This window comes from Chionomys nivalis, chromosome 20 (genome assembly GCF_950005125.1).
Source record: "Chionomys nivalis chromosome 20, mChiNiv1.1, whole genome shotgun sequence".
Classification (NCBI taxonomy): domain Eukaryota; kingdom Metazoa; phylum Chordata; class Mammalia; order Rodentia; family Cricetidae; genus Chionomys; species Chionomys nivalis.
Window position 1 is genome coordinate 5,538,245 of NC_080105.1, and position 11,205 is coordinate 5,549,449.

The following is an 11,205-nucleotide window of genomic DNA, read 5'->3' on the forward strand; positions in this document are numbered from 1 at the left end:
CGGCCTAACCCGCACAAAACTTTGCCTTCAGTCTACAGAGTGGCGGGTGGAGACTGCAGGGTGACGCGGTCGGTATAGCCCTGGTCTGGCTGGCACAGATCTCCCAACCCTGCACGTAGGAAGCAGAAAGATCCGTATTTCAAAGCGATCCTCGGCTACATAGCAAGTCCATGACCACTGTGGTCTATACTAACCCCTGTGTCCAAAAAGGGTGGACCAAGCTGGATAGATGGCCGCGCACTTGAGCTCTTCCAAAGGACCAGAGTTCGGGTCCCACACCCTGTAAGTCCAGTTCCAGGAGATATGACAACCTCTTCCGGCCTCTGAATAAACCGAACACAGTACACATTCGTAAATAAAAATAAAAAATAGATCTTAAAAAATAACCCCACTGGATGGTGACACACTTTTAATCCCAGCATTCAGGAGGCAGAGGCAGGCAGCTCTCTGAGTTCAAGGCCAGCCTGCTCTACTGAGGGAGTTCCAGGATGTTACACAGAGAAATCCTGTCTTGGGAAGAAAGAAAGAAGAAAGAAAAGAAAAGGAAGGAAGGAAGGAAGGAAGGAAGGAAGGAAGGAAGGAAGGAAGGAAGGAAGGAAAAGAAAGGCTGCTTTTCCGAAGCTTGCATGAATGGGGGGGGTTGCTGGGGAGGGGGAAGCCCAACAAAGTCCAGCTTGCTGGGGAAATGCTTGCTCTTGCAGAGGTCAAGCCTCTGGCTTTAGGTGTGCTCCCTTTTTTCCGAGGCACTGACTTTAAAAAAAAAAAATGTTTCTGAGATTCTGACGAATGTGTGTGGAGATCAGGGGACAACTTGAGAACTGAGTCCCTCCCTCCACCAAGTGTGTCGGGGGGTGGGGGGTTGAACTCATGTCCTCAGGTTTAGCAGCAAGCACCTAACCCACTGAGCCACCTCTCAGGCTCTAGGCTCCGGCCTCCCAACTTCTCCCAGTCTTGAGTGGTCCACTCTGAAGGACTGTGAGCCCAGTTTACTTCTCGGTGCTCAGGATGTAATGGGCATTTGTTGTAAACGTGCTAAGAAGGAACCACGGGAGATGGACAACGTCACTGTTCCTGTTTCACAGACTGCAAAGTAGGGCAGTTGAGGACCTGAGGGCTTTGCGACGTTAGCCTGCCCGCAGCGTGTTCTTAAAGAGCGCCCGTCCGCACGGGTCCAGAACCGAAAAATTAGCCGTGCGAGGGCGCTCCCGAGGCTCCGCCCGCCCCGTGCCAGGAATTCGAGCCTCCGCCTTCACCCTGCAATTCAGCGCTGCACCGGGTTAACCTGAAGGTAACCCAGGGAGCCTTTCCGGGAGCCACCGGCACACATCGGACCTGCGACCAACCGAGTCCTAGGAGAGGGCGGGGAAGCCAGGGCTGGAGTAGAGCCGCCTGGAGGAGGAACCAGGCCTGGAAATGGCTCCTGGCTAAAATGCTTGCCTAGGAGCTGCCGCTGGCCAAGCTTGGGAAGGGGGCAGCGGAGAGATCTAAGAAAGGCCAGGAACAAACTTCCCAAAGAGTTTGGACCAGATTTTTTCCCTAATCTAGGGCGTGACTTTCCCAGGAACTCATCTCGTGCACTTCTTAAGATGCTTTGAGGAGTCTCTCTCTCTCTCTCTCTCTCTCTCTCTCTCTCTCTCTCTCTCTCTCTCTCTCTCTCTCTCTCTCTCTCTCTCTCTCTCTCTCGCACGTGTGTGTGTGGAGGTCTAAGAACAACTTGCACAAGTCTGCCATCCTTCACTAAGCGGGGTCCCGGGGCTCGAACTCGGGTTCTCAGGCCTTTGCCAGCTGAGCTGCCCTCTTCTAGAAGTGAAACTGCACACGTAGCTTCTTGACGCCTCTAAAGCTATGGACACAAGGGAAGGACGAGACGCGAGCCTTCGCCCTGTGACAGCCTGGGATTTCTTCCTCCCACTGTCTCGGCTCCCAGCCGCTCTAAGAACCGAAAACCTGGGTCTCATATTTCCGGGGGACACTCTTGCGCTGTGCACACCGCTTGGTTTCCCTTGTGTGAACCAATAGAAACCATGGTCAATGGTAGTGGCGAGTCGCTGGGCGCACTGCCAGTCACGCCGCGAAGGGGCGGGACTTCCTCCCGGAACTTGAAGCCCCGCAGGAAGGTCGGGCAGGAGCTGGCTGGTTGGAAATCCATGTGGCGCGGGCTGAGTGCCCTGGCGACCAGGGCGGCGCGGGCGCCCCGCAGGTGGGTGGGACAGACCCGCTGTCACGGCGGGGGGCGCTGCTCTGCTCTAGGCCCCGGGGCTTCCCCGGGCGACGTTCCCTCGGTCCTTCACTCCGAGGCTCGGCGTCCGGGGTGCGCTTACTTGTCTACTTTCCGGCCCCCAGGCTGTGCGCACGCCGGAGCAGCGGCGCAGGGTCCTGGACCCCCGAGAGCACCATCTTCGCGCTCAGCTCCGGCCAGGGCCCCTGCGCCATCGCTGTGATCCGCACCAGCGGCCCGGCCAGCGGGATCGCGCTCCGCAGCCTCACGGCGTCCCGGGAGCCACCTCCGGCCCGCAGCGCCCGCCTGCACCTTCTCCGCCACCCGCGCTCCGGGGAGCCGCTGGACCGCGCGCTCGTCCTCTGGTTTCCAGGTGAGGGGCTCGATCCAGGATCCCACAGCGCTAGTGGCCCAGCCTCAGTCCCCTCCGGGAGTCAGTCCGGGCCGTGCCCATCGTCTGACTCTGCTCTTTGCCGCGCAAGGCCCCCGGAGTTTCACGGGTGAGGATTGCGTGGAGTTTCACGTGCACGGAGGTCCCGCGGTGGTCAGCGGCGTCCTGCAGGCGTTGGGTGAGACTCTGTTTTGTGACACTGTTCCTGGGGAGACTGAAAGATCTCTGGTGTCGGCTGCAAGATAGTGTCATTTGTGGGAAGAGGTTTATCATTAACGTGGTCCTTCTAGATTGCTGACTCAGCCAGATAAGGTGATGGTTGCCAAGCCCGAGCTGAGTTCCAATCCCGCGATCTCTGTGGTGAAACTGATTTATGCAAGCTGTCCTCTGACTTCCTGGACGGACAGACGGACAGACACACACACACACACGATTAATGCCATAGACAGACTGCAGTATAGAGAGGCCTGCAAGGACAGCTGACTCGGGGGCAGGGTGCATGTTTGGTGGCAGTTGTTCTGGGGAGGGCTAGATCCTATGCAGGGAGCTGACTGAGTGGCCCACAGTACCAGCTTACAGCCAGCCTGCCTGTGATTGCTGGGTGGTGGAGGCAGGGAGGGTCTTGCCTTTGCAGGAACTGTGTGTCCGACAAACCGGTTTGCCACAGGAGACCTCTAATGGTTTCTAGTCTGTCTGTGTAGGCCTATGTGGAAGGGGCAGCTGCAGGTGACCTGAGCAGCAGCTGGCCTAGGTTCTGACAGACATCTCCTAACTAACCCCCAGGCATGGTACCTGGGTCATACCCATCGGAGTCCAGCTCTGGGAACCAGCCAGCTTCCTGACGGTCCTTACAGTGGGGGCGGGGCGCCAACCTGGAAACCGTGTGGAACCTGCCATTCCGATCAGGAGCCTGGACCTTGTGATGCTTTCAGGTAGTGTGCCAGGACTGCGACCAGCTGAGGCTGGGGAGTTCACCAGAAGGGCATTCGCCCACGGAAAGCTGAGCCTGACTGAAGTGGAGGGACTGGCCGATCTGATCCACGCAGAAACTGAGGCCCAGCGGCGCCAGGCCCTGAGGCAGCTGGATGAGGAACTGGGCCAACTGTGCCGAGGCTGGGCCAAGACCCTCACCAAGGCAAGACCTGCTTGCTCACCCGTCCATCCCGTCTTTAGAGAAAGCTCTAGGCCTGTGAAATGCCAGTCTGGTCACTTAGGTCAAGCTGGAGCTGGGTTTAGAGCGAGGACCGAGGGGTTCCCAGGAGCACCCATGATGTCTTCGCCTTCCTCCCAGGCTCTGGCCCATGTAGAAGCCTATATTGACTTCGGAGAGGATGGCAGTTTGGAAGAGGATGTGTTGGAGCAGGGTATGTCTGCCTTTGAGAGGGTGAGGCTGGCATCTCAGCACCCCAGAGATCCTCCTGATCGTCTCTCCTCAGCCTAACTTCTCCCTCTCTCAGTGGACAGAGACGTTCGAACCCTGGAGGCTGCACTGAGTTCCCACCTGCGAGATGCCAGGCGTGGTCAGAGGCTCCGCTCGGGGGCTCACGTTGTGGTCACTGGACCCCCCAATGCGGGCAAGAGTAGTCTGGTGAATCTTCTCAGTATGTGGGGTTCTGGCAAGGGCAGGGCAGACTCCTAGGCAGGGCTGTAATGGGAAGGTGGGACCTCTTACCTTCACCCTACTGCCCTTCATCACATGCTCTCTACCTTCAGGCCAGAAACCCGTGTCCATCGTGTCCCCAGAGCCAGGGACCACCCGAGATGTGCTGGAGACGCCCGTGGACCTGGCTGGCTTCCCTGTGCTGCTGAGTGATACTGCCGGGCTGCGGGAAGGCGTGGGCGTGGCTGAGCAGGAGGGCGTGCGAAGGGCTCGCCAGCGGTGGGTGCAGGGCTGGGGACAAAACCACCTGGGGTCTTTTTCTCCCCTCTAGTCTATTTCATTCCTGAAACAAAAGATTTTGAGTTCTCCCAAAGTCACGGGTATGGGGAGCTTCGTAGTTTGACTGAGATGCAAGCTTGGCTGGCTTCCCTTCTGCTCCCCCCTCTGCCCCACCCTGTCTCCTGCATCATTCAAATCTTTCTCCACCAGAGGCTCTGACCTCCATTTCCTCTGCTGTGCCCCGCCCATGCTCCCTAACAGACCTGGCCAAGCCCCTGCCTCCACCCTGCAGTGCCTGGCCCTCTCTCAGGTGCACCCCTCCTCTGCTCATCACCCGCAAGGCCATCCTAGGCTTCTGTGACTGTGCCCCACAACTTGGCTTCCTTCCTTCCCAGGTTGGAGCAGGCTGACATCATCCTGGGGGTCCTGGATGCCTCCGACCTGGCCTCCCCCTCCTGCTGCAGCTTCCTGGACACTGTGGTGGCCCCATTGGCAGCGCAGAGCCCCAACAGCGGTGGACAGCGCTTCCTGCTGCTGCTCAACAAATCTGACCTGCTTCCCACTAGTCCCCCGGCCAGCGATACTGCCTTATTAGGGTCGCCGCACCTGCTGCTGTCCTGCCTCACTGGAGCTGGGCTGGACGGCCTCCTGCAGGCCCTAAAGACGGAGCTGGCTGCCGTGTGAGTCTCCCTTGGCTCCCTTCTGCTCTCCAACTCAAGTTCAGGTGCAGGCAGAGCTGCTGGCTTTGGGTTCAGGCCTGTCCCTCAGCCTCAGTATCTCTCTCTGCAAAAGGAGTACAGTGGGGGGGCCTTGTTCAGAAGGTGGCTGCACAGGCCAAGTGAAATGCCAAGTCTTGTTTCTGGCAGGTGTGGGGACCCATCCACGGGACCACCGCTCCTGACCCGGGCTAGGCACCAGCATCACCTCCAGAGCTGCCTGGATGCCCTGGGCCACTACCAGGCAACCACGGACCTGGCCCTGGCAGCCGAGGCCCTGCGTCGGGCTCGTAGGCACCTGAACCACCTCACAGGAGGAGGAGGCACTGAAGAGGTCCTGGACCTCATCTTCCGGGACTTCTGTGTGGGCAAGTAAGGATCAGAGCCGGGTGGGACCCAGGGCCTCAGAGAGCAGGCGAGCACTTGGGGTCCCCGGCCCTCGAGCCTATTCCCTCCACAGTGAGCAGGAGACAGGCCAGGGATCCCAGGATGGGTAACCCTCGGCCGCTGAGATTAAGGCCTTCATCACCATGCCAAGTGTACATAGTGCTGGAGATGAAATTCTTGCCACGCCCCAGCTCCTCACAGGGGCTCCAACCCTGAGCCACGCCCCCAACCTCTCACTGGGGGACTCTAGACAGGGGCTCCACCCTGAGCCACGCCCCTGGCTTCATAGTTTTTAAGTACCGCAGGAACATGAAGAGTTTGGGTGGTCCAGAAATGTCAGTTCAAGAGGACCAGTCAGCCTTACCTTCCAGAAGTTTGCCTCTGTGTTCTCTCTATGACGTGTCATATGTCAATCTCTCATATGTCAATCAAATATATTTATTTATTATCGCCTCTGGTCAATGCAAAAAGCGACTAATTGGAACCCATTGCTGCAGTCAGACCTGGCTCTACTGAGCGTTCTGTTTCCTAAAGTTCGTTTATGGGCACAGCACAGACAGGGAGGTCAGGGGGGAGCTTTCAGGAATCCTCTGCAGTGGTGACGTGGATCTCAGGCTTGGCAGCACATTGTTCTGTTCATATACGTGCATATCATTTATTTAGCTTTATTGTCTGTGAAGATATCAGATCCCAGGAAACTGGAGTTAGAGACGGTTTTGAGCTGATAGACCCTCTGAATGTGGTGACAGTTGTATGGGCACTGGCAGAGGCACCGGGATTTATCCCTACTGCTTGTACTTGTGAACCCATTCTCTTTGGATGGATACCTAACTCAGCCTAGATATAGTAGGAAGGGCCTTGGGCCTTCCCTAAAGCAATGGTCTGATGTGGGAGTCCCCTCTGTGTGCTGTGATTACCATTAATGAATAAAGAAATTGCCTCGGCCTGCTGATAGGGTAGAACTTAGGCAGGCAGAGAAAACTAAACTGAGTGCTGGGAGGAAGAAGGCAGAGTTGGAGATAGAAGTCATGGTGCCGCCGCTGGGGATAGACGTGCTGAAACATTGCTGGTAGGCCACGACCCTGTGGTGATGCGCCGATTAGCAGAAATGGGTTAAACTAAGATGTAAGAGTTAGCCAGTAAGAAGCTAGAGCTAATGGGCCAAGCAGTGATTTAACTGATACAATTTCTGTGTGATTATTTTGGAGCTAAGATAGCCAATGGCCGGGAAGAACAAGCTGCTTCTTCCTTACTGTTGGGTCCAGGGGGGTTGCACAAAGATGAGAGCACCACCAAGTCTAATAAACTAGAAGCAAACTTTATTCCAGAAACCAGATCCTAGGAAAACCAGAAGCAAACTTAAAAATAAAAAATAAAAAAACACCGCGGGGCACAGAAGCTTATCAGCTAGCTGAGACCACAGCCAAAGATGGTGTTTGTTAGGCTGTGGCCAAAAGCTAGTTTCTGGAACCCACTTTTTATAGTAGGGGCACCAAGCATTAGGTCTGAACAAAGGAGTTTTTACGATCTTTCCCACGTCAGTCAACATAGACCCTAAGGAGGGGAGTGAGTTCTAACATCTACGGGTAACTAGGCAGCTATCATGAAATATGTTTCAGAGGAGATTACAGTGAAAGTCACTAATTGCAAGAAAACAGGTGTCTTTAGCAATTAGTCAGAAAAGGGACTGCTAGTAATATCAGAAGGTTAACAAATTAGAATTAATTGGTTCTTAGGCTGGGAACTTAGAAGATAGCAGAAAGTTCTTCACGCCATCTCAAGGTAAAACTCAGATACAGACTGCCATACTTTACAACCCCCATTATCAGAGCTCATTAGTCAAACCAGGTGTTTGCACCTTGTCCTCTGTCTCTTCTGGTTCCTCCAGGCAGTGTATACTGGAGCCTCATGCCTCCCCTTCGATGGTGCCAGTTTCCCATAACAGAGACAGTGCCTAACCCAGACATCACATATCTCTGTCTCCTAGAGGTTAACTCAGTTCATACCTGTCATTTATCAAGGAAGGCCAGGACACTACTCTGTTTGCAGGGAGAGCTCCGGCCTTGTAAATAGAACAGCCAGTTGTAAAATGAAATGACGTCGGCTGATGGAGGCTTAAGCGTCTGAGAAAATAGCTCACTGTGAGTGACTGACCCTTGATCTGCTGAGAAAGCTTCTGACAGTCTGTTCTCATTCTCCTGGACTTATAACTGTCGACCGCCTTGGCGAGTTACTCTGTCTAGGGTCTGTAACCCGCCTGGCAGTCAGTTATTCCAGGGTCACGGAGAGACATGGGCTGGTGAGAGGAAGGAGGCTAGGCAGATTTGTCGAAGCCTCTGTTTATTAGAGTCATGGTTGCAGCTTATATAGCCCCTGGATGAGGAGCTTGGGGGGCTGGGGCACGGGATCTTGCCACGTGGTCCACGCCGGTCACGTAGGCCAAGAGGTTACCATCGGTCAGGTCACGATTCCTCTTCCAGGAGTTCACAAGTTGACACACTTAGTTTACTAGATAGTTAGAGTATGAGGCGGGTTCCGCTAACAGATAGCTCTCTATTAACAGACAATTTGGGTGTGGGATAGGCTTTGTCAATAAAACAATTCTCAATACAATTGGGAAGTGGAGCCCTCTGCAAACTTCTCAGGGCAATGATCCTTATAATAATTTTGGGGGGGACATGGCTCCTGACATATAACTTTATATTTCTTTATTTCTACATTCCTATTTCTGGAATATACATTTTTATCTTCTTATTCTTGGACTCTTCATTTACTACAATGGGCCTTACCCTCTCTGAGGATTGGATTGGGGGATGGGGGATAAGTGGAAGGAACAGGAGGAGGGGAGGGAATGGGAACTAGGATTGGTATGTAAAATGAAAAGCTTGTTTTCTTTTTTTAAAAAATAAAAACCAGGTGGTGATAGCGCACGCCTTTAATCCCACCACTCAGGAGGCAGAGGCAGGCGGATCTCTATGAGTTCGAGGCCAGCCTGGTCTACAAGAGCTAGTTCCAGGACAGGCTCCAAAGCTACAGAGAAATCCTGTCTCAAAAACTTAAATAAATAAGTAAATAAATAAATAAAGCAAATTTTAAGATAAATAAATAAAGTTTTGAATAATGTAAAAGCTAGCTAGGAATATGCATAGGCCATTGGCCAAACAGTTTTAACTTAAAAAAGATTTTATTTATCTATTATGAATACAGCGTTTTGCCTGCAAGTCTACCTGCATTCCAGATACGGCACCAGATCTCAATATGAATGGCTGTGAGCCACCTTATGGTTGCTGGGAATTAAACTCAGGACCCCTGGAAGAGCAGCCAGTGCTGCTCTTAACCGCTAAGCCATCTCTCTGGTCCACGGGCTGATACCAAGTTTTAATTGTGTGTGTGTGTGTGTGGTGTGGTGTGTGAGGGGATGTGTGGGTTTGTAACCTGGAGACACAGGAGCTTGGGAGACCATGGTTGCTGGGAACCGGACTCCAGTCCTCTTGAGCCGGACAGTGGTGGCGCACCCCTTTATTCCCAGCACTGGGGAGGCAGAGGCAGGCGGATCTCTGCGAGTTCGAAGCCAGTCTGGTCTACAGAGTGAGTTCCAGGACTGGCTTCATAGCTACTGAGAAACTCTGTCTTGGAAAACAAAATCCTTATGCTGGAGAGATGGCTCAGTGGTTAAGATCAGTAACTGTTCTTCCAGAGGACCCGGGTTCAGTTCTTAGCAACTACATGTCAGGTCACAACTGTCTGTAACTTCGGTTCTAGGGGACCCAATACCCCCACTCAGACATGCATACAGGTAAAATACCAATGCATATAAAATAAAAATAAATTATTTGCCAAGCAGTGGTGCACACCTTAAATCCCAGCACTTGGAAGTTGGGCTACAGAGCAAGTTCCAGGACAGGCTCCAAAGCTACACAGTAAAACCCTGTTTCGAAAAACCAAAAAATAAAGTCCTCTTCAGCTGCAAATGTTTTATCTGCAGAGCCATCTCACCAGTCCCTTCTCAAATATTTTTTGTTTGTTTGGTTTGTTTTTTTGAGACAGGGTTTCTCTGTAGTTTTTGGAACAGGTCCTGGAACTCGCCCTGTAGACCAGGACTAAGATTAAAGGCGTGTGCCGCCACCACCCCGCAATTTGTATTTATTTTTACTTTTTTAAAAAAATTTGTTTTTATTTTATGTGCATTGGACTGCATGTATGTCTGTGAGGATGCCAGATCTTGCAGTCACAGATGGTTGTGAGCTGTCAGCTCTTAAACACTGAGCTATCTCTCCAGCTGTCAGCTCTTAACCACTGAGCTGTCTCTCCAGCCTCTAATTTTAGTTTCTGAGGTTGAGTCTTTGAAGATGGTGCTGGCCTCGGTCACCAGGATCCTCACCAGTGCGCCACCGACCGGGCACAAAATGTTCCCAATTTACCGTTCAGAAAACGGAGGCTCAGGGAAATGGTTTGAGCAGTCGATTACACCCCACGTTGAACTTTGTCAGGGCCTCTGTAACAGGCAACATTGTAGGGCACTGGGGTCAGCACTTGGGTTTCGAGGCATGGTTACGAGGAGGAAGCCTGTCTTTGTCCTGGACTTGGGGCAGACCTTGAAGAGACGTCTTGCTGTATCTGCTGAGGCCACCAGGGGGCGTCAGGGAGGCTGGGTCGCCTGGTGTAGCGGTAGTCGGCCAGCAGAGGGCGAGCGTCCCTCGCGTAACTCCCAGCCGCATCCTCATCAATGAGGACGCCTGTCGTTCCAGCGCTTGTCCCAGGCCCGGCTGGGTTACTTAGCCGGATCCTGCCTTGAACAGGGGAAGGGTCCCGTGGCGCCTCGCCCTGGGTGGGGCCGGACCTCTGGGCAGCTCGCCCACTGTGGGCCGCCTGCCTCGGGGCTGGCACACAGCTGCGTGGAGGCCTTGGCCGCTGTCCCTTTTTTCCAAGAAGGGTGAGGAGTTTGTGGGAAGCAGCAGGGGGTTATTTATAGAGGACGCAGGAAATCCCCAAAGAGTCAGGGCCTCACCCAGCGGAGGCGGTTATGACCGGGCACTGGGCCCCTTTCCGACAGGGAGCACTGCATGGGGCCTGGGAGCCAGGATGAGACTGGGGCCCCAAGGGACAAGGACCATACCTTGGTAATCAAGGAAGGCTGCTTGGAGGAGGGGTCAGACAAAGTTGAGCCAAGCCCCCGCCCCTTGTTCGTTGGTGTGTGTGACGCAGTCCAAACTTGTGGTCGTGCGGATCCAAGCGGACATACAGGCCAGACGAGGGCACAGGTGGGCGACCCTACAGGTCAAGTCTCAGTGCTCAGCATCCTCCTGTCTCTCCCACAGCACTGGGTTTAAGGTAAATCGTAAATCATCACCTTAGCCTTTATGTGGGTTCTGTAACTGCGTCTTAGTTCCTCCAGCTTGAGCAACAAGTACTCTCACCCATGGGGACATCGCCCTGACATGCACGGTTTGACATTTCATTTTGCAACTCCTTGTCTTGAACAGAGAAGTTTCTCAGGCAAGGAAAAACAACGACCGGCATGTTAGTGCGCCTGCAGCACCAACATTGTGGAGGCTGAGGCAGAAGGCTTGCTATGAAAGGTCAGCTCCACAGATGTTGGGACAGTCTTTTTTTA

At 53.7% G+C, this 11,205-nt stretch overlaps 1 protein-coding gene across 2 annotated transcripts; it reads left to right on the plus strand.

Moving 5' to 3' along the window:
• The first annotated feature begins 1,224 nt into the window (after window positions 1–1,224).
• Gtpbp3 (GTP binding protein 3, mitochondrial) lies at window positions 1,225–6,048 on the plus strand. 2 transcript variants are annotated; one of them, XM_057752840.1, is made up of 9 exons: window positions 1,225–2,200; window positions 2,344–2,591; window positions 2,701–2,787; window positions 3,542–3,744; window positions 3,901–3,973; window positions 4,067–4,210; window positions 4,323–4,488; window positions 4,884–5,168; window positions 5,355–6,048. In XM_057752840.1, the coding sequence occupies exons 1-9, from the start codon at window positions 2,025–2,027 to the stop codon at window positions 5,578–5,580; spliced, it is 1,608 nt and encodes a 535-aa protein (XP_057608823.1). In that variant the 5' UTR covers window positions 1,225–2,024; the 3' UTR covers window positions 5,581–6,048. The 2 variants fall into 2 exon arrangements, with proteins under 2 accessions (XP_057608823.1, XP_057608824.1); XM_057752841.1 differs by lacking the exon at window positions 2,701–2,787.
• Window positions 6,049–11,205: the final 5,157 nt, after the last annotated feature.